General features: G+C 43.8%; 3 protein-coding genes across 9 annotated transcripts; 2 read left to right on the forward strand and 1 right to left on the reverse strand.

The window, feature by feature from the left end:
- Positions 1-4,932: 4,932 nt before the first annotated feature.
- LOC310738566 (uncharacterized protein) lies at positions 4,933-19,687 on the reverse strand. Of its 4 annotated transcripts, none has more exons than XM_083563621.1 (27): positions 19,556-19,687; positions 18,628-18,893; positions 17,641-18,349; positions 17,408-17,526; positions 17,106-17,165; positions 16,831-16,971; positions 16,532-16,665; positions 16,352-16,446; positions 16,088-16,142; positions 14,426-14,560; positions 14,156-14,329; positions 13,899-13,962; positions 13,561-13,705; positions 12,905-13,038; positions 12,468-12,813; positions 11,837-11,968; positions 11,570-11,606; positions 11,377-11,457; positions 10,553-11,147; positions 10,163-10,314; positions 9,603-9,715; positions 9,370-9,533; positions 9,092-9,293; positions 8,396-8,429; positions 7,465-7,858; positions 7,093-7,261; positions 4,933-6,328 (listed from the first exon to the last, which is right to left on the reverse strand). In XM_083563621.1, exons 2-27 carry the CDS (start codon positions 18,882-18,884, stop codon positions 6,206-6,208), a joined length of 4,764 nt encoding a protein of 1,587 aa, XP_083419747.1. In that variant the 5' UTR covers positions 18,885-18,893; positions 19,556-19,687; the 3' UTR covers positions 4,933-6,205. The 4 variants fall into 4 exon arrangements, with proteins under 4 accessions (XP_083419747.1, XP_083419749.1, XP_083419746.1 ...); XM_083563623.1 differs by having other exon boundaries at positions 12,905-12,972; positions 14,156-14,325; positions 14,422-14,560; XM_083563620.1 differs by having other exon boundaries at positions 14,156-14,325; positions 14,422-14,560.
- Positions 19,688-19,836: 149 nt separating this feature from the next.
- On the forward strand, positions 19,837-22,157 carry dtwd2 (DTW domain containing 2). Its single transcript, XM_083564739.1, has 6 exons — positions 19,837-20,031; positions 20,474-20,564; positions 20,698-20,792; positions 20,864-21,056; positions 21,133-21,261; positions 21,342-22,157. Exons 1-6 carry the CDS (start codon positions 19,874-19,876, stop codon positions 21,510-21,512), a joined length of 837 nt encoding a protein of 278 aa, XP_083420865.1. The 5' UTR covers positions 19,837-19,873; the 3' UTR covers positions 21,513-22,157.
- Positions 22,158-22,881: 724 nt separating this feature from the next.
- On the forward strand, positions 22,882-26,847 carry stard4 (StAR related lipid transfer domain containing 4). Of its 4 annotated transcripts, XM_083563768.1 has the most exons (7): positions 23,182-23,219; positions 23,372-23,483; positions 24,580-24,629; positions 25,857-25,983; positions 26,100-26,214; positions 26,347-26,589; positions 26,665-26,847. In XM_083563768.1, the coding sequence occupies exons 1-6, from the start codon at positions 23,197-23,199 to the stop codon at positions 26,583-26,585; spliced, it is 666 nt and encodes a 221-aa protein (XP_083419894.1). In that variant the 5' UTR covers positions 23,182-23,196; the 3' UTR covers positions 26,586-26,589; positions 26,665-26,847. The 4 variants fall into 4 exon arrangements, with proteins under 4 accessions (XP_083419896.1, XP_083419895.1, XP_083419894.1 ...); XM_083563770.1 differs by lacking the exons at positions 23,182-23,219; positions 26,665-26,847 and adding an exon at positions 22,882-23,039 and having other exon boundaries at positions 26,347-26,657; XM_083563769.1 differs by lacking the exons at positions 23,182-23,219; positions 26,665-26,847 and adding an exon at positions 22,895-23,043 and having other exon boundaries at positions 26,347-26,657.
- The last annotated feature ends 503 nt before the right edge of the window (positions 26,848-27,350 follow it).

Raw genomic sequence — 27,350 nt, forward strand, 5'->3', positions numbered from 1 at the left:
AATGATCATATTATGGAAGCTCTCATCAAAAAGTGGACGAGTGAAAAAGTTAGCACACCCCCACTCTATGGGAATGAGTGTGTCTTCATAGCAAGTGCCAGTAAACACTACACACATGTACGTTACTCTGATGCACACATTTCTCACAGGTTTGTGATGAGAAACCATTAAAAACTATTTGCAAGAAAAACTCCACATAACCCAAGCAACATGAGAAGCTTCAAGGTAGAAGCTCTCAAAGAAACAACAAGCTCTGAATGATCACGTAATCCACTTCTTCTTCTTCTGCGTGTCCTTCTGGAGAAGCCTGGAGGCATGTCTGTGGACTGTGAGAAAGTGGAAGGTGTATGAACGAGAAAAGCTGTGAGAAAGGAAGTGAGACGAGACTGGTTCCAGATCATACTGTGGTCGAATCAAGAACAACTTCACTCACCTCCCTCACTTCACTCACCTCCCTCACTTCACTCACCTCCCTCACCTCCCTCACTTCACTCACCTCCCTCACCTCCCTCACTTCACTCACCTCCCTCACTTCACTCACCTCCCTCACTTCACTCACCTCACTCACCTCACTCACCTTCCTCACTTCACTCACCTCCCTCACTTCACTCACCTCCCTCACCTCCCTCACCTCCCTCACCTCCCTCAATTCCCTCACCTCCCTCACCTCCCTCACTTTACTCACCTCCCTCACCTCCCTCACTTCCCTCACCTCCCTCACCTCCCTCACTTTACTTACCTCCCTCACCTCCCTCATTTCCCTCACCTCCCTCACTTCACTCACCTCCCTCACCTCCCTCACTTCCCTCACCTCCCTCACTTCACTTACCTTCCTCACCTCCCTCACATCCCTCACCTCCCTCACTTCACTCACCTCCCTCACCTCCCTCACCTCCCTCACTTCACTTACCTCCCTCACCTCCCTCACCTCCCTCACTTCCCTCACCTCCCTCACCTCCCTCACCTCCCTCACTTCCCTCACCTCCCTCACCTCCCTCACTTCACTTACCTCCCTCACCTCCCTCACCTCCCTCACTTCCCTCACCTCCCTCACCTCCCTCACTTCACTCACTTCACTCACCTCCCTCACCTCCCTCACTTCCCTCACCTCCCTCACTTCACTCACTTCACTCACCTCCCTCACCTCCCTCACCTCCCTCACCTCCCTCACTTCACTTACCTCCCTCACCTCCCTCACTTCACTCACCTCCCTCACCTCACTCACCTCCCTCACTTCACTCACCTCCCTCACTTCACTCACCTCCCTCACCTCCCTCACCTCCCTCACCTCCCTCACTTCATTCACCTCCCTCACCTCCCTCACCTCCCTCACTTCCCTCACCTCTCTCACCTCCCTCACATCACTTACCTCCCTCACCTCCCTCACTTCCCTCACCTCCCTCACTTCACTCACCTCCCTCACCTCCCTCACTTCCCTCACCTCCCTCACCTCCCTCACCTCCCTCACCTTCCTCACCTCCCTCACTTCAGTCACCTCCCTCACCTCCCTCACCTTCCTCACTTCACTCACTTCACTCACCTCCCTCACTTCACTCACCTCCCTCACCTCCCTCACTTCACTCACTTCACTCACCTCCCTCACTTCACTCACCTCCCTCACCTCCCTCACCTCCCTCACTTCACTCACCTCCCTCACCTCTCTCACTTCCCTCACCTCCCTCACCTCCCTCACCTCCCTCGCTTCACTCACCTCCCTCACTTCACTCACTTCCCTCACCTCCCTCACCTCCCTCACTTCATTTACTTCACTTACTTCACTCACCTCCCTCACTTCACTCACCTCCCTCACCTCCCTCACTTCCCTCACCTCCCTCACCTCCCTCACCTCCCTCACTTCACTCACCTCCCTTACTTCACTCACTTCCCTCACTTCCCTCACCTCCCTCACTTCACTCACCTCCCTCACCTCCCTCACCTTCCTCACTTCCCTCACCTCCCTCACTTCACTCACCTCCCTCACCTCCCTCACCTCCCTCACCTCCCTCACCTCCCTCACCTTTCTCACCTCCCTCACCTCACTCCCTCTTATTAAGTAAATAACACATAAAAAGACTCATTATAAAAACGGGCCTAACATCATACACAGATTTCTGTTTAATATCGTTCCCTAACTGAAAGGTTTCCATGTAGAAAAGAAGAACTGAGAATTATAAAGCCAAAAATGTAAGACTTTTTGGAAATAAAAAGGGTTTTACTGATCCTATTTACAGCAGTTGATCTTATAGAACTCATAAGAGAGTTAAAATAATGGCATGAGGAACTGGAGGAACGTGAGGAGCACGGGGAATCCCAGGCCCGGGCATGCACACAATCCTTTAATTAATCTGTAATAAAGAGATGTGAACATGTGTGTGTGTGTGTGTGTGTGTGTGTGTGTGTGTGTGTGTGTGTGTGTGTGTGTGAAAGAGAGAGAGACAGAGAGAAAATGAGAGAAACAAATTTACACACACTCCAACACCAGAGGGCGCTGCACCTCTTATAGCGTGCATGCCATCTGGAATAAAGTCATAACGTGACATCATCTAATTGACGCATAATCAAGAATTAGTTTTTCGTAAATAATTATGTTATAATCGAATTCACTTATTTCTGTTAATCAACTAATTATTTCTTCAGTTCCCCATCTCTCTCTCTCTCTCTCTCTCTCTCTCTCTCTCTCTCTCTCTCTCTCGATCTGTTCATATCTCTCTCTCTCTCTCTCTCTCTCTCTCTCTCTCTCTCTCTCTCTCCATCTGTTCATCTCTCTCTCTCTCTCTCTCTCTCTCTCTCTCTCTCTCTCTCTCTCTCGATCTGTTCATATCTCTCTCTCTCTCTCTCTCTCTCTCTCTCTCTCTCTCCATCTGTTCATCTCTCTCTCTCTCTCTCTCTCTCTCTCTCTCTCTCTCTCTCTCTCTCGATCTGTTCATATCTCTCTCTCTCTCTCTCTCTCTCTCTCTCTCTCTCTCTCTCTCTTTCTCTCTCTCTCTCTCTTCATCTGTTCATATCTCTCTCTCTCTCAGATGTTTCCTTTTCATTGCATCTTACATTCTCCATAAAATGATCATATTATGGAAGCTCTCATCAAAAAGTGGACGAGTGAAAAAGTTAGCACACCCCCACTCTATGGGAATGAGTGTGTCTTCATAGCAAGTGCCAGTAAACACTACACACATGTACGTTACTCTGATGCACACATTTCTCACAGGTTTGTGATGAGAAACCATTAAAAACTATTTGCAAGAAAAACTCCACATAACCCAAGCAACATGAGAAGCTTCAAGGTAGAAGCTCTCAAAGAAACAACAAGCTCTGAATGATCACGTAATCCACTTCTTCTTCTTCTGCGTGTCCTTCTGGAGAAGCCTGGAGGCATGTCTGTGGACTGTGAGAAAGTGGAAGGTGTGTGAACGAGAAAAGCTGTGAGAAAGGAAGTGAGACGAGACTGGTTCCAGATCATACTGTGGTCGAATCAAGAACATTATGTAGAAGAACCCAGACATGTACGTGCAGACACTTAGAGAAGATGTGAAACTCCATACGTTAAAATTAACCTGTGCTCACGATGAACCTGGAATCACTGGAGTTTTTTTTTTTTTAGATGTTCCTCAGACACACAGCGACCTCCAGTGGTCAGATCTTATAGGAACGTTCAGAAAGGCTGAACAATTATTTAAAATAAAATATATGAAATACTCTACAGCGATCAGGCGCAACATTAAAACTCTAAAGACCACAATGTAACGTCTGAAGGTGTGTGTGGTATCTGGAACCAAGATGTTAGCAGCCACGGTCCTGTAAAGGTGGAGTCAGGTGGAGCAGTATCTCCTATTGATGCTGGATTGTATTGAAAGTCTACACTTTAAACTCTTTGTGTAGGAGCGGTTTGAGGAACATTGTATTTTTATTCTGAGAAAAAAAAAAACGCCATTCAGCAAAACTGTTACCATGAAGAGGTGTACAGCGGTTAGGTAGGTGGAGCGTAACATCAAAATAACATCCAGATAAACAGCAGGACCTAAGGTTTCTCAGGAGGACATCACCCAGAGCATCACACCGCCTTTGCTGACTCACCTTCTTCCCTTAACACATCCTGCTTCCATTGCTCCATGGTCCTGTTCTGATGCTCATGTATCCACTGAAGCTACTTTAAACGGTGTACAGGTTCACCATGGGCTCTGTGTCTGCTCTCTACACATCTCCATGCATTGACTGTTCAGACTCCTTTCTATCAGAGCCAGAATCAATCTTTAAACAAATCTACATGCACTCTTCTGGAAGATCTGACCAGATCTGGGCCACATTTGGTATGCACTAAACAGTGCACGCCTGGAACACCACATTTTCTGGTCTGGAGACGCTCTGAACCAAACCAAAACCAAACTATCTTGTGAAAATTGCTTAAATCTTAATAATCACTCATTTTTCCTGCTTTCAACACATCCATTAAAATCGCATCAAAGAAGACAATTGAAAACTATAATTACATTTTTCATATTTCGTAACCACTATTCAGCTCGAGTCGTCTTTCTTTTCACATCCGTTCTTCAGGATTTTCACACGTTCAGTCTCAGATAGGTGCGGCTGACAGACTCATTACTGCTCATTAGCTGGAGGGAAGTAATTCAATACTGTACACACACACACACACACACACACACACACACACACACACACACACACACACACACACACACACACACACACAAACACACACACACAAACACACACACACCCCTAGACTCCTGTAGTATCAGAATGAGCAGCCTAGAGGCTGTTTGGTGGGAAATGTGGGACGCAGGTGAACATCCGAACTGGTGAAATCCATCTCTGTGTAATTACTACTTCTGGTAATGTGTTTGGATATTTTGAGATAATTGTATTTGTGTTCTGAGACGTAAAGGGAAAGAAATCTGTGACTGCAAACAACATAAATCAAATCAAATCAAATAAAAGTTTATTAACATATTTATATTCTGTAGGAGAGAGGAGAAACGTACAGCACTGTACAACGTGCTATTTAAAAGGTTTCAAGTCTAGTTTCGTTACACGCCAACAGATGGCAGCACAAGGCTGCACGCACAGTCACAGGGAGCACCGACCTTCATAAGTCAGTGTGACAAGAGACATCATGATGTGTACATCGAGAGCCGTGCAACTGGTGCTGTTACCACGTCTGCTGTTCTTTCCTGGTGTGCACTTTGTCACCGAGCTCCTCCTCATACAGGAAACAACATGATCTCACTTCCGCACACACACTACTCTCCAGATTAGGCTCCTGTGGACTTCCCCCTCTTCCAAAGATGAAGATCCAGCTCGGTGTTTTGATGGAGCACTGGATTACTGTGGAAGGGAACTATTTTGAAGGTTAAAGTACTTTATTTATCTACGTTCCCACACTTTCTTAAAAACAGAGCTCGTCTCGAAACTTTGATTCCACCTCGTATTTACTCCAGATGTGTCGAGCCAGACAGTGGTGCAACCTAAAATACTTAAAAAACAGAAAATCTCAGAGTTCTATTTAAGAAGCCTGAGAGCATCAGGAGACCTTGTGGTTCCAACAAAACCCCAAACACGACGTAGGCTGAAGTGTAGATCATTCGTCACGCAGTAAAGAATTAAGTCTTCATCACTTTCTCTGATAAAATAATAATAAAAAATAAAAAAACCACACATAAATTCCAGAAACTCAAAGTTTACAGATTACAAATATTGCAATGCTGTCAGTTATATAGGAGGAAAGGAAGGAAGAAAAGAAGGAAAGAAGAAAAGAAGGAAGGATAAAAGGAAGGAAGGAAAGAAGGAAGGAAGAAATGAGGAAAGGAGAAAAAAGGAAAGGAAAATTCCTGTGATCAGGCTGTTACTATAGAAACTGTCTCTCCAGATGTTTCTGTTTTTGTATATTTGAAATTTCTATTAATGTTTATAACTAGAAGTTATAAACGTTGCAGGCCACACATCGTTGAGATGTTTAGGAATCGTGGGTAATGAAGCTGCAATAATGAAATTCAGGGATGTGATGATGATCACAGCAAAACCAAAACCCAAAACCAAGAATCTGCTGAAATAAACGGACAAACTTTCAGTGCTTTGTAAAATTTCGAGGTAAAAACGAAGAATGGAAAATCCTCCGACCGCCAGATTACATGCTGATTGGTGTTTTCGCTGATCATGTGATCGCTGATGTTATTCCTAATGTAACGTGTCCTCAGGTTTCTCCCTGTTCGTCCACCACGGTGAAGATGTCGTTGAAGAAGAATGCCGAGACACTTGTGGGCTCTTGATTTTCTCCTCCTGCGCTAGAAGTCTCGGCCTGAGGCTCTGAGCTCATCTGGGGCAGAAAACAACAGTTACATTTAGAAGGGGAAAAAAAAAGCAATAATACAACATAAAGCATTTAGGTGAGAAAATCTCTTCAGATATACACAAGCTGAGCTCACAGGGATCTCTCTCTCACAGGGATCTCTCTCGCAGGGATCTCTCACAAGGATCTCTCACAGGGATCTCTCTCGCAGGGATCTCTCACAAGGATCTCTCACAGGGATCTCTCTCGCAGGGATCTCTCACGCAGGGATCTCTCACGCAGGGATCTCTCACGCAGGGATCTCTCACGCAGGGATCTCTCACGCAGGGATCTCTCTCGCAGGGATCTCTCTCGCAGGGATCTCTCACGCAGGGATCTCTCACGCAGGGATCTCTCACGCAGGGATCTCTCTGGCAAGGATCTCTCTCGCAGGGATCTCTCACGCAGGGATCTCTCACGCAGGGATCTCTCTCGCAGGGATCTCTCTGGCAAGGATCTCTCTCGCAGGGATCTCTCTCGCAGGGATCTCTCTCGCAGGGATCTCTCTCGCAGGGATCTCACACAAGGATCTCACACAAGGATCTCACACAAGGATCTCTCTCACAGGGATCTCTCACACCGGGATCTCTCTCACCGGGATCTCTCTCCTCTCATCACCTCACATAACAATGAGTTTTATTCTTTTTATACCACAGCAGTGAAAAACTAACGAATTAGATGGAGCTGCCGTGCTGCACAAGGAAAAAGATCAAAGGACTTTTAATTAAAAAAAAGGAATAAAACGTGGTTACCTGTAGGGATGGAGTTGGAGGCGGAGCTGAGGTGCTCGGTGCGGCTCGTCTCCGCCCCGCACGAGACGTGATGACGGCGGGTTTCTGAGGAACCCGTGAAGACTCTGAGGGTCTCTGCACGCTCGTACTGGACATGAAGGACAGGAAGCCTTTGGGTCTCCTTCCGGGTCTACAGAGGAGCAGAAACATCAGCACAGATATCACGCTTTCATATCACAATTCTCTGATTCTGCTCATTAGAAAATTAAGCCACGCCCATTTAAACTGTCCTCACTTGGGGTCTCAGGTGAGTTCGAGAGCTAAATATTTTCTAACCAGAATATAACATGTAGAACTGAAACTGTGGATTAAGGTCAGGCCACACCCCCTCACCTCATCAGAGGTCCAGTAGAAGCCAGGTGTGTGTTTTGTTGGGCAGGTTGTGACTCCGCCCCCACATGCACCCCACAAGTCTCCACAGGGCCAGTGTGTGGATTCCTGATATTTCCTACAATGCCTTGAGAAGAAGACGATGTCTGAGGGGGCGTAGCCTCTGCTCTGACATGTGGAAGCAACGTTGTTGCAGCAGTGGAAGCTTTGCTACTTTCATCCAAACTGTGTGATGATGGAGCTTCTGTTAAAAGGTGTTTTGATTCGAGCGGCCGTGGTTCCGCTTCTTCTAACGCCAACTCGCGTGAGGAAGCGGGTACTGATGCCGTCTCGTTCGAAGATGAAAGTTCACAGCGGGGTTTTTTCGGAGTTTGTTTTGGTTTGATCTGTAGTTTTGCTGAATAAAAAGAAATGAATGAAGTTCACCAAACTATCCTGAGAGGAGCTGAAGGTACAGCGGCTGAAGGCAAAAATGTGAAAATGTGCTTATTTTCAATCTAACTCACCTCTTCTGCTACTTTCAGAAAGTTTTCTCCTCTTGGCTGGAAGTTCTGTCTCCTTGATGTTCTCCTCAGGCTTATGAATTGATGATGATGATGATGATGATGATGATGATGATGATGATGATGATGATGATGGTTCCACTAGAGAAAAAATGGCATTTAAATCCATAGATATAAATGTATACCATCAGAAACACTACAATCACCATGTTTCAGTTACAGATAACACAAAGCTTTAGAGAAATCACAAAAAAACTCCCAATCCAAAGGACAGACACTGGAGACTCCTTCCATACGTTACATAAATACATCCACACAGAAAACTTTACAGAGAAGAAAACTAAATCAAAGCCTTCTGACCAATCATGATCCAGAATTGTAAAAGGGGTGTTAAAACGATTCACAACTGTTAACTCTCTCAAAAGTCTCACCAGCTGGTTCATCAGGTTCCTTTGGAGCAGAACTCTAAAAAGATCAACAGGAAAAAGAAACCATGGTTTAAAACTTATTTGTCATATTTAGAGGTTGACCGATTAATCGGTTTTGCTGATATAAAGCCCGATAGTTGATCGTCGTATGAGAGCGGCCTCTAGAGGCGAATCACTGACACCACATGCTGTTTGTTTTTACATGCAAGACTGCGTGCTGCACGAAGAGCGCTATATTTATTATTTATTAATAAAAAAATTATTTTAACTAATTCATATATTCATATATTTATTTTGATGATTCATTCCTTTTTTTATTTTTGTAATATAATTCAGTAATATTTTACACGTAGTGTAATGTTTGCTTGCTTTTTTTTATCCAGTATCATTCAGTTGATTAATCTGGTTATCTGCGATTACGATCCAACCTAGATATTGGTATCGGTGAAATCCACTATCGGTCCACCTCTAGTCACATTTAAGGACATCTAGATAAAGATATGGAGTTTAATCATCATCATCATAAAAGAATAGATTCAGTCCAGAAAGTTTGCTATAATACATGAACAGATGTTGGGCTGATGCTCGTCAAATGATGCTTCTACTGCCATCTTCTCAACACACTTCAAATGTCCCCAAAACGCCCCTAGTTTTCCCGTTAGCAATGATGCAAACATTTTTAAATAAACATTTCCTTACTTTCAGCATTGAAGGACAATGTTCTCCTTTTCTGGCTTGGCTGGAGCTTTGCTTCTTCTTCCCTCTTCTTAACTCGTTTTCTCTATTCTCAGTCTCTCGCTCCTCGGAGACTGGAATCAATGGATCGGTGAGGAGCTGAGAAAAAACCTGATCTCCAGCTGGACCTGTACCTCCCACATCAGCAGTGGGGGTTTCAGTGGCTCTGTAAAGGAGAGAAAAGTGGAGGAGAAAAGAGAAGAAGAGATCTCAATAATCCCTATTACAACTCCAGGACTCACCTGATTGGGTCAGAGAGCGATCCTGGTGCTGCAGAAAGTGGAAGAGGGTCAGCCACAAGCCCCGCCCCTTCTGTAAGAGAGGGCAGGACCTCTGTGAGAGAGAGAATAAACACCGGCTCACAGGCAGATGGAGGAAGTTCCTCGGGATCGGCCTCAGGAATCACCTGCATGGAATATAGAAATCATGGTTTGGGTAAAAATATGAATATTTGTAATCAGAATCAGAGCTTCACCGTTACAGTATGGGTTGGAGTTTCTCCTTTCGGCTCACAGATGACGTGAGCGCCCTCCTCTGGCTGCCAAATATCAGTACAAGCGTTTACAGGAGCAGGTTTCTCATTGGGAACTGTCAATAAAAATAAATAGTAAAAATATTAGTTTCTCTGTTTATTAAGCTTTAACACTATGTTAGCATAAGAGCTATATTAAAGGTCATCATTAAATCCATAGCATTTAAATTACTATATAAAACATTTCAGCTTTACATGAAAACTTTAACACATTCAGGTGATACATTATGAAAAATCCTGTGTTTATTTTTTTAATTAAAAACATTTTATAACAGTATTTTAAATGTTGCAGTCCAGAAAGATGTGCTTAATTCAAAGATAATAAAAATCAATATTATTAATTAATAATAATCAACCCATAAATGAAAAATTGATTTGTTTAAAATAAAATTACAATTAATTAGCAAACCCTTAATAATCAACCCATTCTTTAAATTATCTCATTTACTTCTACCTCCTGTATTGCAAACCATCACTTTTCTTCTATCCATTCGTCTCCTCACCTGCTGGAAGGTTCTGAGTGATGTGTGTAACAGTGTGTGTGGTTCTGACATTCTGCACCAGGTTAGGTTTGGGTTTGGGCCCTCGACACCTTCTGACTGACTGAGAGGGTTTCACAGAGCACTCAGAACCTGAAGAACTTGGGATAGACTCACTGCAGCACACACACACACACACACACACACACACACACACACACACACACACACACACACACACACACGCATACACACGCGCACACAAATAATTTAGTTTAAACCAAAAGTAATATCTTTTGTATAGGAAGCAAATAAAATGTTTTAAATTGTAGACATTTCCATGGAATTCGCTCGACAATGACAGAGTATGGATTACTTAATACGGTTCGAATTGTAGATATTTTCTGAACGTACCTGTGTGCTTCTTGCGTTTCTTCCCCCATTACTCCATCCTCTATCTTTTTCTCTAGTGACACTACAGAGCTACAATCTTCTCTTCTGTCTTTTTCTTGTTCTTCACTGATTTCTGAGAGGTGTTCCTCAGGTTCTGGATGAGAAGGTGCCTTAGGAGTTGATAAGTGGGACTCCACTGCTTCTTCATCACCCTTCACTGGAGCGCTGATTTTTTCTGAAGAACTGGCGAGTGCTTCTGCAGGTTCCTTTATTGTGGTTCTGGAGACTTTTCTCATGTTGGATTTGTGTTTGGGCAGAAGGTTCCTCTGTGTCTTCGAATATGTTGGTTCTGGAGCACTGATGCTTAAAGTTTCTGGTTGGATTTCAATAGAGGGATCTGAACTTTCCTGAGAGCTGATTGGTTCTGCCGTAGAGGCGGAGTCATGCGAAGGAGTCGGCGTTATAGTTTTATCTGCTGTAATGACTGGATCGGTTTCAGAGGCAGGGTCAGAGGTCACAACACAAGGTTCAAACTCAGTCTGGGATTGATCCATCGTTTCCACAAGAACTTCTTCATGGACATGGCTTGATGAATCTTCGACAATGATGATATCACCTAGGGGAAGAAAAAAAATAACATGATTATTTAATACGGGGTTGTTAGGCCACGCCCCCTTCTATTTAAAGCACCAGTGCGCTTGTGTTTGTGTGTTTCAGGTTTACAGGAGAAGACCTTAATCCAGGAATTAACAGGCACAGAGGCCACACCTCCCCCACTGAAACTAATTGGCACAGAGGCCAATCACCACTGGCTCTAACTAACATAGTGACTAAAGAGCTCTTGCCTGTACTGGATGGTTCTCCAGACTGGGTGATGTGAGCAGAATGCCCGATGGTCAGCAGAGTCCTCGCTGCTTCTTCAGACACTGAAAAACAAAGGTTTTTTTTAAAACACAGAATAAAACCGTATGAACAGCTGAAGCTTTAAAGGGGAAAATATGAAGATAAATAATTGTTTTTTAAACTTGAGATTTTTACCTTCCATGTGGTCCGGAGTCAGAAATTCGATCACATCCTGAAATATTAAACACCAGAAGAATAATATTAATTTGAGTAATTATATAACATAAAGACTGGGTGCTGCAGTGTACAGAAGAGCTTTCAATCTGTTTGCTCGCTCGTGATAATGATCTCACATCCGATTATTAACTATTTTACCACTTCAAAGCGACCGGAGTTTCAAATTTCTTCTGGTTTATAAAACTGTTTTTATCATGGTGAAGGTTTTTATTTCCAGACACTTACGACGAGCAGGTTGAGCTGATGCTCGCAGGGGACAGAGCCCATGGGGGCCAACGCCCTCTCACAGGACGACTCAGGACACACGGCATTCTGGGAAATTCCCAAGATGTCAGGAACGTTTACTGAGATGTCCAGCTGATGGGTCATGGATGGGAGAACAGGGGAGAGAAGAGAAGAGAAGAGAAGAGAAGAGAAGAGAAGAGAAGAGAAGAGAAGAGAAGAGAAGAGAAGAGAAGAGAAGAGAAGAGAAGATGAAAGGAAAGGAAAGGAAAGGTAAGGAAAAGAAATGAGATTAAAGAAGAGGAAAGGAGCGAGGAGAATGAACGGAGAGTAGAGGAGAAGAAAAGAGAGAAGAGATGAAAGAGGATATGAGGAGAGAAGGAGAGGGGAGGGGAGTAATGGGTAAAGCATGCATTAATAACTATACCTGATAAAAACATAAATAATGAATAAATAAAGAATGTTGTAGGTAATATTTAATTATAAACAAAGATTTAAAAAATAAAAAATATGAATGAGTTATGAATATGCATGGGATTGGCATGAAGGGTGAACTGGCAGTCAACACACACACACACACACACACACACACACACACACACACACACACACACACACACACACACACACACACCTCCTCCATGGTTTCCTCCACATCAGCCTGGACCACAGTGACAGAGCGCAGTCCCATAGGAACGAAGGCCTGGTTTTCTTCCTCCACGTTGGTAAAATCGTTTTCTTCATCCTGATATGTTCCGTATTCCTCCTCTTCATCCTCAGTCGGAGAGGCACGCAACGTAACCAGTCTGGATTTACCCCTGCGTGGGACATGCACCGATCTGCCCACGTTACGCTGAGAGCCCCGACACCAAACGTCAGGTGGATAAGGGAGAGGAGGGAGCTGCTCCTCTTCCTCATCATCCTCTTCATCTGCTGTTGCACGGATCATGTGCTGAGAGAGTTTGGGGATCCGACCCGACCTGAGAGCGTTCACAGAACAGGAACAAAAGGTCCACTTTATAACATGGACCCGATTATGTACTCGTTACAGTTGCATTGTGGGTACCGTACCTCGTGGGCTTGTTGAGGATGTGCTCCTGAATGGTGGTGAGATCAGGCTCTTCCTCGTCCTCAGAATCCTGCAAGCCACCGAAAATGACATCAGCAGTGTGTTTCTTCCTCTCCCACACCGAGGCTGAAGGAGTCTGGATCGAGTTTGGGTTCAAAACATTTATAAATAATTCTTCATTTTTTATCCCAACCCAATCCAGACATTTATTCATTAATCTGTCAATCCACCAATCCATCAAAACAATAATCAATAAATACATCTACCTATCCTTCCAAATTTCTACCACCCATCAGCCCACGTATCCATCCACCTTCCTATTTATCAATCCGTCAGTCTACCCATACCCATCTACCCATCCATCTATTAATCTGCCCATCTACACATGTACCCTCCCATCCGATAATGTCCATTTTTACATCCATCCATCTACACATTTATTACCCATGGATCCATCCATCCATTACCAGTTTGTTTATCCATCTATCCATTCGTCTAGCCATCCAGTAATCTACCCATCCATCCATCTTCTGTTCTGTCAAAACCTTGTAGATTAACTGAATTATGGACAATATGAAAACACCTATGATCCTGATCAATACTGAAATGTTGCAGTGTAAAAAGTGTATAAAAGGTAAATATGAAGATGAAGTCATACGTCTGAGTCAGACTCCTTGGTGTTCTTCTCCCTGCCTAAAGTGTGTGTGTCCTCAGCTTTTCTCTGCAACACAGGGCTTCTTTTCCTCCACCTCTGCACTGGTTTAAAACCTAAACTCTCTGTGTCCTCTTCTGCAGAGTTCAACCTGGACACACACACACACACACACACACACACACACACACACAGGTAATGTATGAGGGTACAGATGTGAGGGTGCAGGTGTAAGGGGGCAGGTGTGAGGGTATGAGTATGCAGGTGTGGGGGTGCAGGTGTGAGTGAGTGTGCAGGTGTGAGTGTGCAGGTGTGAGTGAGGGTGTAGGTGTGTGTACTCCTACCCAATAACAGCTGACGGCTCTTCATTAGCGATTTTCTCAGCCTCCTCCTCTACTTCATCTTCAGCTACAGATAAAGCAAACAGACACATTACATGCTGCTCTACAAACAGGTAGACAGGATGAAGGACAGACAGGTAAAAGGAAATGGATAGACAGATAGAAGGAAAGGGATAGACAGATAGAAGGAAAGGGATAGACAGGTAGAAGGAAAGGGATAGACAGGTAGAAGGAAGACGATGTTGTAACGTCTCTCACACCTGATTGGTTTGCATGTTTACTTCTCTGTGACGCTCCTGCTCTCTTTTTCTTCGAAGCAGCACTGCTCCCTCCATCATCACACACATTTTCTTTCTCTTTCTCTCCATCAATTGTGTCGCTACCTGAGCTCCCATCCTCCTCAGAGTCTGATGAATAGATCTTCCTCTTCCTCTCTGTATTGAGAGAGAGACAGACTGTCAGGACAAACCTGAAAAAGTGGATTAGAGAACAATAGAGAGGAAAAAAGAGCAGAGAAACGTGGAACTGGCCTCTTGGTCTCCGGCAGGGAACCTTTTTGTCCATTTGAGAGGTGCGCTTCTTCTTCTTGCGTCTCTCTTCTTCGTCTTTGAGGATCTGCGCCAGGAGCTTGTTGAAGAAATCGAGATCCAGGCGCCGTTTCTCCTCTGAAACCAAACAGATTCTAATAATAATCACACATTTAAGTCACATAGTGTCAAAGGCCACAGATAAGAGGGTACAGGTATGAGGGGTACAGTTATGAGGGTACAGGTATGAGGGTAAAGATATGAGGGGTACAGTTATGAGGGTACAGGTATGAGGGGTACAGTTATGAGGGGTACAGGTATGAGGGGTACAGGTATGAGGGGTAGAGGTATGAGGGGTACAGTTATGAGGGTACAGGTATGAGGGGTACAGTTATTAGGGTACAGGTATGAGGGGTACAGGTATGAGGGGTACAGGTATGAGGGGTACAGGTATGAGGGTACAGGTATAGGGGGTACAGTTATGAGGGGTACAGGTATGAGGGGTACAGGTATGAGGGGTACAGGTATGAGGGGTACAGGTATGAGGGGTAGAGGTATAGGGGGTACAGTTATGAGGGGTAGAGGTATGAGGGTACAGGTATGAGGGTAAAGATATGAGGGGTACAGGTATGCGAATACGGGGATGAAAGGTACAGATATGAGGGTACAGATATGAGGGTACAGGTATGAGGGTACAGGGATGAGGGTACAGGGATGAGGGTACAGGGATGAGGGGTACTGGTATGAGTGGTATGAGGGTACGGGTATAAGGGTACGGGAATGAGGGGTACGGGTATGAGAGGTATGAGGGTACGGGTATGAGGGGTACAGGTATAAGGGGTACAGGTATGAGTGGTATGAGGGTACGGGTATGAGGGGTACAGTTATGAGGGGTACAGGTATGAGGGGTACAGGTATGAGGGGTACAGGTATGAGGGGTACAGGTATGAGGGGTACAGGTATGAGGGGTACAGTTATGAGGGTACAGGTATGAGGGGTACAGGTATGAGGGGTAGAGGTATGAGGGGTACAGTTATGAGGGGTAGAGGTATGAGGGTACAGGTATGAGGGTAAAGATATGAGGGGTACAGGTATAAGAATACGGGGATGAAAGGTACTGATATGAGAGTACAGATATGAGGGTACAGGTATGAGGGTACAGGGATGAGGGTACAGGGATGAGGGTACAGGGATGAGGGGTACAGGGATGAGGGGTACAGGGATGAGGGGTATGAGGGGTACAGGTATGAGGGGTACTGGTATGAGTGGTATGAGGGTACGGGAATGAGGGTACGGGAATGAGGGGTACGGGTATGAGGGGTATGAGGGTACGGGTATGAGGGGTACAGGTATGAGTGGTATGAGGGTACGGGAATGAGGGTACAGGTATGAGGGGTATGAGGGTACAGGTATGAGGGGTACAGGTATGAGTGGTATGAGGGTACGGGAATGAGGGTACAGGTATGAGGGGTATGAGGGTACGGGAATGAGGGGTACAGGTATGAGGGGTATGAGGGTACGGGAATGAGGGGTACAGGTATGAGGGTACAGGTATGAGGGGTACAGGTATGAGGGGTACAGGTATGAGGGGTACAGGTATGAGACAATCAATAGTCGATCAGAGAGAAGTGATGAAAAGGGGTTTGTATGTTGCTGATCACTTACTGAATGCTTTGTCTATTCTCCAGGAGTTTGCTCTTTCCTCCTTTTTAAACTTGTTCTAAAAGAAGAAAATAAAAGAAGAAAGAAGAAGTAAAATAAGTCCTCAGGTGAAATAATAACGGCACCGTAACAGCGAGAGGTAACAGCTGCACTGTTGTCGAAAGAAGAAAATAAAATTTAATATTTATTTATTTATTAGATATCTAACCTGTACTAAACCTGCAGTTCAGAGCAAAATAAATCCGTGCAGCACGTTTTCATTCATACCTTAATCTCTACTCGAGCGCGATGTGGAAAGAGCTGCCCGATCATGGAGAAGTCCGTCCCCACCATGCTAATGGCCAAGAAGAACATGTCCGTCTCTGAAAAAAACACAAACTTTATGTATAAGTGAGAAAATGACACATCCTGAATGATAAATGGATCTGGTGATGTTTGTGTTCACACCTCGGATGGACCAGGGTTTCGTGTAAGTGCCTTTCCTGAAGCTGGAGTAGGTGGTGGTGGAGCCACGCTCGAATATTGGATCTCTGTCCTCCATCGGATTCGGTCCCTTCATCCTCTGCACTCGTACAGTTAAACTACACACACACACACACACACACACACACACACACACACACACAAACAAACACACACAAACACACACAAACACACACAAACACACACTCTCTCTCTGTCTTTCTCTGGAATTTCTGTCTTTCTCTGAATTGTGGATTGTGAATGTTCAGTAAAAGCTTTCTTACCTTTCCTCATCTATGATGAGAGATCCATCCTCTGCGACCTTTACTCTCGGAGCCAGCATAGGTTCATCCTCCTCTCCTCCTTGCTCCTCGTCTTCCTCCTGCTCCACTGCATTCTGTTCTGTTGTGGACTGTACAGCTGCACTGGAGAGAAGATTCCTTATATTCAGATATTTGCTCTGATCTCAGGTACTTTATGAGGAACTCTAATCCTCCGAGCTCTGATTTGACAGAAAGATATCTAGGCTCAGTAAAAGATGTTGCACAGAAACACTTACACTGCTTTTGGAGAAGAAGGAAAATCCGTCTCGGCTCTCTGCTCGTCTTCAGTGTGCGACCTGCAAAGAACGAGAGCAGAGAAAAGACAGCAGCTGAGACCAAATAAAGCAGAAGACTAAGTTTTGCTTGGCTCCTACAGAAGGAGGTGTGGCCTGTGTTTCTATCAATCTTAATGAAGGCCTGTGTGGTTTAGGGGGCGTGGCTTTAGTATCTGTTATTTTCCATTAAAAAAAGCATAGCCAGTATGTCTATAAGTCACAACAAAAAGGGGCGTGGCCTCAGTGAGCCACAGCACTCTTACTTCATTGGGTTAGTAGATGGAAGGTAGTAGATGAGGTCTCTCATGGTCATTTTAGTGTGATCTTTTGTGCTTTTTATTTCACTCCCTCCAGTCTGTGGTCTCTGCTGCTTTTCCTTCTGCTGTAAGAAAAAATAAATAAATAAAATTGACATTAAAAAAAAAAAAAAAGTGTCTCGACAAACCGTAACACAAACTCGCTGTAGAAACAGAAAGACGAACAGACAAACACTTACCTTTTGTTTATTCATCTCTTTCTTGAGAAGCTCTCTGAGTTTTTTGGCCCTCGCTAACCTGAGGCGGTCCGCTGGGTCGTTCAGGGTCCTCAGGGCCTGGGGGACGTGCTGCTCTGGCTTCTTACTGCTCCCTGAAGACTTAAAGTCACTTCCATCCTGGATGACAGGTTTATTCTGTGACTTGGAAACAGGTGCTGGATCAGACTGAGAGGATTCTGCTGGATCCTGATTGCCTGGTGATGTTTCTACGCTGTCCTGAGTCGGAGTTACAAATTTGGGTTTCTTCCGCTTTGGTTTGCCGTCTGATTTGGCGATAGGACCAGGGGGCAGCTCTGGGGTACATTCTGGGGCAGATAAGGTTTTCTCAGGGGTAGGTTCTGTAGTATTTACAGCCTCATTGAGAAATGTAGAGGACCTTGAAGTGTTGTTGCTGGATAAAGAGGGCAGTTTAGGAGCAGGAGATCGAAGTGATTTGGTGGAGACAGAAAGCAGTTCAGGTGCAGATTCCTGATTATCATCAAGGGAATTGAGAGGGGAAACAGGGGGTATTTTAGGGGTAGATTTAGGTCCAACTGGAGATTTAGAGTGCTTAGAGGAGGTGAGGGAGGAGGATGGAGTACTTCTGGGTTTACTGAGGTTGGGCAGGACACTAAAACGTTTTCTCCTCGTAGATAAAGATACAGCGGATGCTCTTTGGTCTGACACGTCCCTTTAAAATTAAACCAATCAATATATAAACAAATAAATAATCTAATCAATCAATCAACACATCAGAGACACATCTAGTGATGAAAAGATTTAACCTGAACATCCAAAGTTCTAAAACAAAAATGCTTCCCAAATATAATCGAGCAGAATTTACAATCAATATTATTATAATACATTCAATTAAAGATAAAGACATGTAATGATTTTAGTATTAATTAGCCATTTTTAATTATGTGTACAGTAATTACATTAATGACTGATAACTGCTCAGTAACTCACACTGCAGTTACACTGAGATCTGACTGGTCGGTCGCATCCCCGTTCTGGCTTCCTGCGTTTTCGCTCGTCTCCGCAGCCAGAACAGTACAATCGGCTTTGACCTCTGGGGCGACCTTCTGACCTCCAGCTTTGACCCCTGCATCATTACTGACCTCAGCGGGAGTCTCGCTTTCCTGGGGAGTTTCCCGAGACGTTGCTGCCGATCTGCCCACCGGCTTCACGTTGGGCCGCACGCTGATCCTCGACCTGCGAATCATCTTTACCTGCTGTAAAATAAATATGAAAGTAAAAACGGTGTGTAAATTCCAAATAAATACAAAGTGTTTTCAATTTAAAAAAATACATTTTAAAAAGTGCTGGCTAGGATAAAAACTAAACTTCTCTGGAAAAAGATTTTAACTTTCCATTGCAAATAGTAACAAGATAATTGTTCTTTTTTATTTTTATGATTATTATTTGATTAAAAATTCACACAATAATCAGCAATTTCACTTCACAACCTTCAGCGGCTACTGTCCTGCCGTACAAATCTGATCAGATGAATTCAGAGTTGAATGGATGAAACCGTAAACCGCCTAAATATTATCACGATATTAGGATCGCGATATTAACGATAATCGCTCACACTCTCACGTGCAGCCATACAGACTATTTAGAAATATATGGAGATAAAAGCGTAACATAATAAACCATTAACCACCAGGCAGTCACCAAATATTACATAGAATTATAATAACAGCACATTCAGTTTATTTAATAACGAATCTTTATATACTGTTAATTCTATGAATAAAATAACGCTACCTCATTAGTTAGCTACATATCGGCTAAGCTACTTCTTAAAAAAACAAAGTAATATTTTAAAGAAAAAAACAGTAATAACCGAACCAACATTGTTTATAAATATATAAAATAAATCAATGCTTACTTTATGATAAATGTTATTCTGTTATATCCATGTTATGACAGATTTGGGAAAAAAAAAAAGCATGAGGATTACAGCACTTTTCGACAGCAGTGACGGAAACCGGTGTTTGGATACGTCATTTCCGGTTTAAGTGCAGCTAACGGTATTTTTATTTATATAATTTGTGTAATTATTCTATTTGTATTTTTTAATATACTTATATAATATTTATTTATCATATATGTATAAACCCATCAAAATAACGAGAAAATTCGAAAGTTTTCAAAACAGACAACCGGAAAACAGCTCTGAAATGTCGCCGTTTCCGGTTTGTGAGCCATGTCTGGGTGTCCGTCTTCTCCCGGTGCTGTAACAGACTCCTGCGCTCCGGTTTCGGGTGAGGTTTTGGCGCAGGAGGAAGAACCGCAGGGTTTTGCGGATTTATCCGAGCTGCCTGTAGAAGTGAGTGAGAGGAGACCGACTTGTTCACGATGCTGGTGAGCGCCTTCTTATTTATTATTGTTAGCTCTGAGGCTAGCTAGCTCATTGACTAGCATGTCACAGTCACCTGAGTCCAGGTGTGTGTTTAATCACTGAACCCCAAGGCTGCAGAAGAGGCGTAGAGCTTTTTCAGATGCTGTAAAAATATAAAAACAAAACGGTCGTTACAGTTGGAAAGCAAAATTATTTATTACCGCAATTTATTATTGTTGGACTTAAACAGTTTACATTTAAAAAACTTTTAGATAACAGATTAAATAACAAATACAATCTATAAAAATAGAAATGACTTACATTTATGTCATGTTGAGCAGTTGAGGGTTAAGGGCCTTGCTCAGGGGCCCAGCAGTGGTAGTTTGGTGGTGCTGAGATTTGAACATATGATCAGACGTCGAAAGCTTTAAGCACCTTAAAAATTAGATGTTTTTTTGTTCCTAGTCGTCCGGTGAAGGTGTGTCTGTGTCCGTTCCTCCCCCCCGAGCCTCTGGACGTCTCCACCTGCCTGTATATTGTTCAGCATCCTGCAGAGGTCAGGGCTTTTCCCCGTCACAATCCACCGATTTATTTACGCCCATGTGTTTTTTTCCCCTCTTATTAAACTCAAAACCCTTCTTGTGGTTTATTTGGTATCGCACCTGTTTCATGTTGCTCCGCCCCTTTAGGAGAGCCGAGTGCTGCGTACTGTCCCCCTGCTGGCCGCTTGCTTACCTAAAGGCAAGTGTAATGTCCTGATAGGGAGACGCTTCAGTGAAGAAAGGTACGTCTTCTCATGCTCTTCCTCTCTGTCGTTACGATGCAAATGAATCCTGAAACTCCGCCTCCTCTCAGACACGCCGAGTTAGCGGCCGTGTGCAGGGACGCACACACGCTGGTCCTATATCCCGGCTCAGACGCCGTGAACCTGGAGGACATGGACGTGGACTTCGCCACGACTCCCCACAACGTCGTCATTATAGACGGGACGTGGAGTCAAGCCAAGGACATGTTTCTCAGAAACACCCTGCTCCACTTACCCAAACAGGTACGGCCTCCTCACACCACGCCTGTGTATCGGACGTTGTTTTATTATTAATGGCGTTTGTGCATGTTTTTTGTAGGTGCAGTTAAATAGCGCCCCCTCCAGTCAGTACGTGATCCGCACTCAGCCCAACAACATGTGCCTGTCCACACTCGAGTGTGCTGCTGTCACTCTGTCGATCATGGAGAAGAACCAGGCCATCCAGGAGGTGGGTGGGGAATAAAACGCAGCTGAAGGATCAGCATGTTCTCAACAAATCCTTGAGGTTCTGCTTCCTGTGTTCCTCAGGTTCTCCTGAGGCCTCTGCGAGCTCTGTGTTCGTTCCAGCTGCAGCACGGTGCTCAGGTCCATCACAGCAAAGAACACCTGCTGAAGAGCGGCCTGTACGACAAACCACTGCCCAAAAACAAGCGCAAGATCAAGAGGATGCAGAAACTCATTACCAACCAGGACGTGTGACAAGACAGGAAATCAGACTGTCTGATAACGGCCAGATTTGACTGTGACGTCCGAATGTTAATCTGCAATATCGGACAATATGACTACGACTACAACACGTCCAGTATGTCGGACAGTGAGACTACTGCACATCAGACTGTCTGACTACAGCTAAGACATTCATCTGTTCGATTACAACCCAGTACAACCTGCCGGATCCAGGACGTTTACTTGCGTTGTTTTTTGTTTTGTTTTGTTTGTGAGATGTTGAGGAACATTGGTTTACTGCTGGAACACTAAACTACATCCTGAACTGCTGGAAACATCTGCATTTGAAGTAAAATGCTGCAGAAGGTCTACGGAAGGATTTCAGTACCTCTGATAACTGAGATCGGACTTCACTGCTGCCTCATCGTCGTGTTTTCCTGCAGCAGTGAAGGAGCACAGTGATGTATCAGTGATGTATCAGTTCTGTCTGTACGAAGGTTCAATCTTTTCCTGAACAGTATGTTCTCGGTTCTGACACCAGCTGCTCTTAATCTCACTCAGTCTGCTGCTTCTGAGTTCTTATCCACTGCTGCCGTCTTGACGTCTTACAGACACCTTTTTGTGTAGAATTTAACATCGTTATAGTGAATTTTCCTCGAATAAATTATTTTATAAAGATTTGAGTTGTTTTGTCGATGATGGTTTACAAAAATACACACACATTACTTTTTTCTTTCGGCTGCTCCCATTAGGGGGCGCCACAGCGGATCATCCGTCTCCACACCCCCCCCTGTCCTCTACATCTGCCTCTTTCACATCAACTACCTGCATGTCTTCTCTCACCACATCCATGAACCTCCTCCTTGGTCTTCCTCTTTTCCTCCTTCCTGGTGTCTCCATCCTCAGCATTCTCCTACTGATATACCCCATGTCCCTCCTCTGCACATGTCCAAACCCTCTCAATCTCACCTCCCTTACCTTGTCTCCAAAATGTCTCACATGCGCTGTCCCTCTAATAAACTAATTTCTAATCCTGTCCATAACCCAAACACACAATGCAACTCCTTCTGACCTTCTATATACTTCTCCATCAACATTCTCAAAGCAATACTGCATCTGTATCAATAATGATAATAAAAATAACTGAGTATTTTGAACAATTGGAGATTTATTTACTTTTGTTTAAATGTATTTATTTATTTACTAATTTAGATATTTGTATTCTCTGTGCTGCTCAGAATAACGGATAGCTCCTCGTTTCTCTCTCCCTCTTGTGGACAGACGCGGTGTTGCAGTTTGTTCCGGTTATCAAAAACCATCCGACGAATCTTTTGACCAATCAGCTTTTACATTGTTATAACATACGTTACGACGAGCGAATCAGCAACCAGGACGTGCTTTGGTGGGCGGGACTTTAAATTCTGATTGGTCTTTGGATCAACTGACGGAAAAAATGAGGAATCGTTCTGTGATTAATTCGTGTGTTTAATTTAGTTGTATTTTTGGGATATTAAACGGAAAGGAAAGAAAGAGGATTTTTCAGGATTATCCGGAATAAAGGTCTGTAAGTGAATGTTAGTTCGGATTCGTTTGTTTATCGCTCGGATTTGATTCATACAAACGATTCATTTGGATCATTTAAATAATGACTGATTTAGTTCATTTTTCTGCTTTTAATTTATTCTGAACTCATGAAACTCCTCCATCATGTGCTGAAATGGAGGGAAGTGAATGTTTCAGGTGTGTTTAAGAAGATAATATAATAAAATTGATATTAAATATGAGATTACAGCATTACATAAGCAGGAGGAAAGTCCAGGGTGAAGGTCAGGATGTTCCTGTGTGTTCCTCTGTTCTTTATTTATCTTCACTGAAACGTTTTTTTTTCTCAGGATTATGATGGGCAGTCTGCCGGACGTCTCTGAGCTGAGGACACGGCTGGAGAACACTCTGATATCTTACCATCATCTGGAGGAGAAGGAGTGGAGTGTGGCAAAGAAATCGGTTTGTAGAAGAAGAATATTGACACCATTTGACGTGTCGATTTTCCTGATTTGTATGTTTTTTTCTGGATTTCTGTCGCCCCACGTCACCGCATCTTTATTTTTCTATGCAGTGAATTTCGGATTAAAGAAGGAATAAAACGTTTGATCTGTTCAGTCAGAGAGACGAGTCAGTTCCTGTTCTCACTTATGTTATAGCAGCTGTAAATATATAGCTAATTCTATAGATCATTATATTTCTTATTGTCAGAGAGAGAGAAGGTTGGATGGTGTGGAGATGTGAAGCAGGATGTAGATAGGATCAGTAAGGAGGAAGTGAGAGCAGCGATTAAGAGGATGAAGAGTGGAAAGTCGGTTGGACCAGATGACATACCGGTAGAAGCGTGGAGATGTTTAGGAGAGATGGCAGTGGAGTTTTTAACCAGATTGTTTAACAGGATTCTGGAAGGGGAGAGGATGCCTGAGGAATGGAGAAGGAGTGTGCTGGTACTGATCTTTAAGAATAAGGGAGATGTGCAGACCTGCAGTAACTACAGGGGAATTAAGTTGATCAGTCACACCATGAAGTTATGGGAAAGAGTAGTGGAAGCCAGGCTGAGAGAAGAGGTGACCATCTGTGAGCAACAGTATGGTTTCATGCCGAGGAAGAGCACCACAGAGGCATTATTTGCTTTGAGAATGTTGATGGAGAAGTATCGAGAAGGACAGAAGAAGTTGCATTGTGTGTTTGTGGATTTAGAGAAAGCGTACGACAGGGTGGAGAGAGGAGTTGTGGTATTGTATGAGGAAGTCAGGTGTGTCAGAGAAGTATGTGAGGGTGGTGCAGGACATGTATGAGGACAGTGTGAAAGGGAAAGTTTATGGAGCAGGAGGAACAGGGGGGTATGGAGACAGATGATCGCTGTGGTGCCCCCTAATGGTAGAAGCCAGAAGATGAAGAAGACTCTTATTTTTTTTTGCCTTTTTCCTCCTCTTTTTTTAATTTAATGAAACATAAAAGTTCCAGAGAAACTTCTGTCCTAAAAATGCCAGAAAATGTGCAAAAAAAGTTATAGTTAATTTATAAATTAATGACTAATGTATGTTTTCCTCCACAGAAAGATGTCACTGTTTGGAGGAAACCTTCATCGGAGTTCAGCGGCTTCCTGTGAGTTCTTCTGTCCCTCCCACAACAGTGTAGACTCCACCCACAACCCTTTAAATTCTCCCCACAACAACATCGAATTTACTAACTATACTAACGAGCGACTGTATTTGCAGTTGCATTTTCCATATGTGGACGCATAAATTGTGATATAATCTAAACACAATTACAAATCTTTTATTACAGTTTGATCGTAAATACAATTTGCAATTTCTTTTGAATATTGTCCGTAATATCCTTCCATAATTTACACTATTGATCCTCACCAATACAAAATCCACCCTGCCTACGAAACAACCGATCCTCACCCTCTCAAGTATCAATCTCCACCCACTACACTATAAATCTCCGCCCACTACACTATCAATCTCAGCCCACTACACTATCAATCTCCACCCACTACACTATAAATCCCCGCCCACTACACTATCAATCCCTGCCCACTACAGCATCAATCCCCGCCCACTACACTATCAATCCCCGCCCACTACACTATCAATCCCCGCCCACTACACTATCAATCCCTGCCCACTACACTATAAATCCCCGCCCACTACACTATCAATCCCTGCCCACTACAGCATCAATCCCTGCCCACTACACTATCAATCCCCGCCCACTACACTATCAATCTCCGCCCACTACACTATCAATCTCCACCCACTACACTATCAATCCCCGCCCACTACAGCATCAATCCCTGCCCACTACAGCATCAATATTTGCCCACTACACTATCAATCCCCGCCCACTACACTATCAATCCCCGCCCACTACACTATCAATCCCCGCCCACTACACTATCAATCCCCGCCCACTACACTATCAATCTCCACCCACTACACTATCAATCCCTGCCCACTACAGCATCAATCCCTGCCCACTACACTATCAATCCCCGCCCACTACACTATCAATCTCCGCCCACTACACTATCAATCTCCACCCACTACACTATCAATCCCCGCCCACTACAGCATCAATCCCTGCCCACTACAGCATCAATATTTGCCCACTACACTATCAATCCCCGCCCACTACACTATCAATCCCCGCCCACTACACTATCAATCCCCGCCCACTACACTATCAATCTCCACCCACTACACTATCAATCCCCGCCCACTACACTATCAATCCCTGCCCACTACACTATCTGGTATTTGGCACTAATTATAATAATAATGTAAACAGGATTATTTGCTCGATAAACACACACTTTGTGTGCAGGTATAAGGTTGAGGGATTGGTGACGGAGGAGCCGTGCAGGATTATGGACTACATTCGCCCTGGTCCATACCGGTTACAGTGGGACAGTCTGATGACCTCCATGGACATCGTAGAGACTCTGGACAAGGTAGAAAAAAATCATTTACAGCAGAGATTCACTTCTCTGAGTGATATAGAACTACTGAAAGATGAGTGTGTGTGTGTGTGTGTGTGTGTGTGTGTGTGTGTGTGTGTGTATTGCAGGCGTGCTGTGTGATGCGCTATACCACTGCAGGACAGCTGTGGAACATCATCGCTCCTCGAGAGTTTGTAGATTTCTCCTACACCACTGAGTATCAGAGCGGCCTCCTGTCCTGCGGTGAGACGCGTTTACGCTTCAACACTGGACCTGCAACCACACTGATCATGTAACTGACACGCCCTTTTTCTCCAATTGGCTGGTGTGTGTGTGTGTGTGTGTGTGTGTGTGTGTGTGTGTGTGTGTGTGTAGGTGTGAGTGTGGAGTGTGAGCAGCAGGAGCAGAGCTGTGTGAAAGGTTATAATCACCCATGCGGTTGGTTCTGTGTTCCTGTTGATGGTGCTAAGGATGACAGCGCCCCCTGCAGTCTGCTCAATGGTTATATCCAGACCGACCTCAGGGGCAAAATCCCGCAGTCTGCGGTGGACATCGCCATGGCAACTTCGCTCATTAACTTCTACTCTGACCTCAGTAAAGCCCTCACAACCTAGCCGTGTTTTAGATAGATAGATAGATAGATAGATAGATAGATAGATAGATAGATAGATAGATAGATAGACAGACAGACAGACAGACAGACAGACAGACAGACAGACAGACAGACAGACAGACAGACAGATAGATAGATAGATAACCAGCCAACAGACAGACAAACAGTTTGATATAAAGTGATGTAGTCTAGAGGTCGACCGTTGGATTTTACTGATAACGATATCTTTGTTGCATCGTTCTTTCCAATAACCGATTAATCAACTGATAACAAAAATAACACTCCATGTAAAATATTACTGAACTTTATGTAAAAAAAAAAAACAATATTAAATTTTGAAAATATGCCAAATGGAATAAATATGAATATAATTAATAAATTATGAATAATAAATATAGCGTTCTCCTTGCAGCACGCACACTTACACACGTGTAAAAACAAACAGCACGTAGTGTCAGTGATTCGCCTCTAGAGGCCGCTAGATCAACTATCGGTGCCAATTAATCAACAAAACCAATTAATAGGTTGATCTTTAATTTATAGGGTGAAAAATCATCGACTTTAGATTGTTCTGTCACACACGATCAGAAAGCGATATATCGTCCCGGCCCTACATCAAAGCATTTTTAAGCATAAATCAGTTTTTTTTCTAAACTTCTATCACATTAGCACTAGTGTATGAGTGTAATTCCAGTTTGTGTGCATAAAGAAACCTATATTTCAGGTCATTTATGTTTTCATATGTACATAAAAAGCATGATGCACG

This window comes from Silurus aristotelis, assembly GCF_946808225.1.
Source record: "Silurus aristotelis genome assembly, chromosome: 16".
Taxonomy (NCBI): Eukaryota; Metazoa; Chordata; class Actinopteri; order Siluriformes; family Siluridae; genus Silurus; species Silurus aristotelis.